The sequence below is a fragment of the Nansenia antarctica genome (genome assembly GCF_963989245.1).
Source record: "Nansenia antarctica genome assembly, chromosome: 7".
NCBI classification, from domain to species: domain Eukaryota; kingdom Metazoa; phylum Chordata; class Actinopteri; order Argentiniformes; family Microstomatidae; genus Nansenia; species Nansenia antarctica.
The window spans coordinates 64,255,178-64,257,677 of record NC_137677.1 but is presented as its reverse complement, the minus strand read 5'-3'; the positions used below and the strand labels follow the sequence as shown (position 1 = coordinate 64,257,677).

Genomic DNA, 2,500 nt, shown 5'->3' with positions numbered 1-2,500 from the left:
CTCCCTCCCTTCCCCTCCCTCCCTCCCCCTCCCTCCCTCTCTCCCCTCCCTCCCTCCCTCTCCCTCTCCCACTCCCTCTCTCCTCTCCCCCTCCCTCCCTCCTCCCCTCCCCCTCCCTCCCTCCCCCTCCCTCCCTCTCTCCCCCTCCCTCCCTCTCCCACTCCCTCTCTCTCTCTCTCCCCCCTCCTCTCCCTCTCCCTTCCCTCCCTCTCCCCTCCCTCTCTCTCTCTCTCTCTCCCTCCCTCTCCCACTCCCTCCCTCCCTCCCTCTCTCTCCCTCCCTCTCCTTCTCCCCCTCCCTCCCTCTCCCTCTCCCTCTCCCCCTCCCTTCTCTCTCCCTCCCTCTCCCACTCTCCCCTCCCTCCCTCTCCCCCTCCCTCCCTCTCCCTCTCCCTCCCCTCCCTCTCCCTCCTCTCTCCCTCTCCCTCTCCCTCTCTCCCCCTCCCTCCCTCCCCCTCCCTCTCCCTCCCTCCTCTCCCCCCTCCCTCCCTCTCCCTCCCTCTCCCTCCCTCTCCCCCTCCCTCCCCTCCCTCTCTCCCCCTCCCTCCCTCTCCCCCTCCCTCCCTCTCCCTCCCTCTCCTCTCCCTCTCCCCCTCCCTCCCTCTCCCTCCCCCCTCCCTCCCTCCCCTCCCCCTCCCCCCTCCCTCTCTCCCCCTCCCTCCCTCTCCCCCTCCCTCCCCCTCCCTCTCTCCCCCTCCCTCCCTCTCCCTCTCCCCCTCCCTCCCTCTCCCTCCCTCTCCTCTCCCTCTCCCTCTCTCCCCCTCCCTCCCTCCCCCTCCCTCTCCCTCCCTCCCTCTCCCCCTCCCTCCCTCTCCCTCCCTCTCCCTCCCTCTCCCCCTCCCTCCCTCTCCCTCCCTCTCTCCCCCTCCCTCCCTCTCCCCCTCCCTCCCTCTCCCTCCCTCTCCCTCTCCCCCTCCCTCCCTCTCCCTCCCCCCCTCCCTCCCTCCCTCTCCCCCTCCCCCCCTCCCTCTCTCCCCTCCCTCCCTCTCCCCCTCCCTCCCCCTCCCTCTCTCCCCCTCCCTCCCTCCCTCCCTCTCCCCCTCCCTCCCTCTCCCTCTCCCTCCCACTCCCCCTCCCTCTCCCTCTCCCCCTCCCTCCCCCTCCCTCTCTCCCTCCCTCCCCTCCCTCCCTCAGCCTCGCCAGGTGCTGAGCCTGTTGAAGAAGTACGTCCGCGCGGAGCAGAAGGACAGACAACACACCCTGAAGCACTATGAGCACGTCCGCATGGTGGACCCTAAGAAGGCGGCCCAGATCCGACCTCAGGTACCTCACAGGGACCAGCCCACTCTGCTCCCCCCCTCCCCCTCCACACACACACACACACACACACACACACACACACCACCTCCAAACACCCCCCTCCACACACACACACACACACACACACACACACACACACACACACATACACGTACACATTCTCCACCACCAAATTAAGTAATTACATGTAACATTTTTATTATGTTTTTTCTTTATTATGTTCTCTACTATGTAAAGCACTTTGTGACCCTTGGTCTGAGAAAGGTGCTGTACAAATACATTTTACTTACTTACTTACTTACTAACATGTTGGAAGTCAGGCCTGCTCATCCCCAAAAAAACAACAACAAGTTTTTATTCTGTCTCACTGTGTTCAATGTGAAACCCGTCCCCCTCCCCCCTCCCTCCCTCCCTCCCTCCTCCCAGGTTATGACCCACCTCCGTGTGATTGACGAGAGGATGAACCAATCCCTGGGGCTGCTCTACAAGTTGCCCAGCGTGGCCAGTGAAATCCAAGATCAAGTTTGTGAGTGCCCCGCCCGTTCCTACCCACCTCGTGACGTTAGAATTATAAGGTTCTATCTCCATTTTTGTCAAAATTTAGTTTTTTACATAATCTGATCCATTAGGTGTTTATTAATGCCTGTGTGGTGTTATTTTTAAAATGTTGAAATGTTTTAGTTAGTAATTCATAAAATACAAAGGTTCCATCTCACAGAACATAATGGAATGTAAAAACTTTGACGCTCAATATCTCTGAACTGCCCTAAACGGAGATAGAACCTTATCATTCTAAGCTCACGACCTGTATGTGAAGATGGAAACGGATGTCTGTGGTGGTGCAGCTTTTAGGGGATCTTAACCTACTTATATTAAGCTGCCCAGCGCCTTAAGCCCCAGCCACACTGGCCCGGTTGTATCCGCTCATCACGGATTGAGTCAATGAGTTTATCTATCGCCAAGACAACAGAGATGACAAGGGCCTGTGAAGTGTGTGTCTTCTGTTTGTCCTTTTTTTTCGGACAGACGATGTTCTAGAAGAGTTGGGACATTGGACAGGCGTTCCATTTTTTAGCCAATTAGAAAAGAGAAAGAGTTGTTGAGTTGCCAGGCTCAGAGTGTTCTGTTTCAACACCCCCCGACCCCTGTTTCAACACCCCCCGACCCCTGGTCTTAAAAAGCCTTAAAATCTAAAATCCAGAAATCAAGTTTATAAGGCCTAAAAATGTCACAAATTGCAG

General features: G+C 57.5%; 1 protein-coding gene across 1 annotated transcript in view; it reads left to right on the top strand.

Annotated features, from left to right (window-relative positions):
* Window positions 1–2,500, top strand: part of LOC308161518 (amyloid-beta A4 protein-like) — a gene marked incomplete at its 3' end in the record, with an annotated part of 19,962 nt that overhangs the window by 15,295 nt on the left and 2,167 nt on the right. The window contains 2 exon segments of the mRNA XM_080535539.1: window positions 1,134–1,262; window positions 1,686–1,820. Of these exon segments, the coding sequence (XP_080391665.1) occupies window positions 1,134–1,262; window positions 1,686–1,820 (264 nt within the window).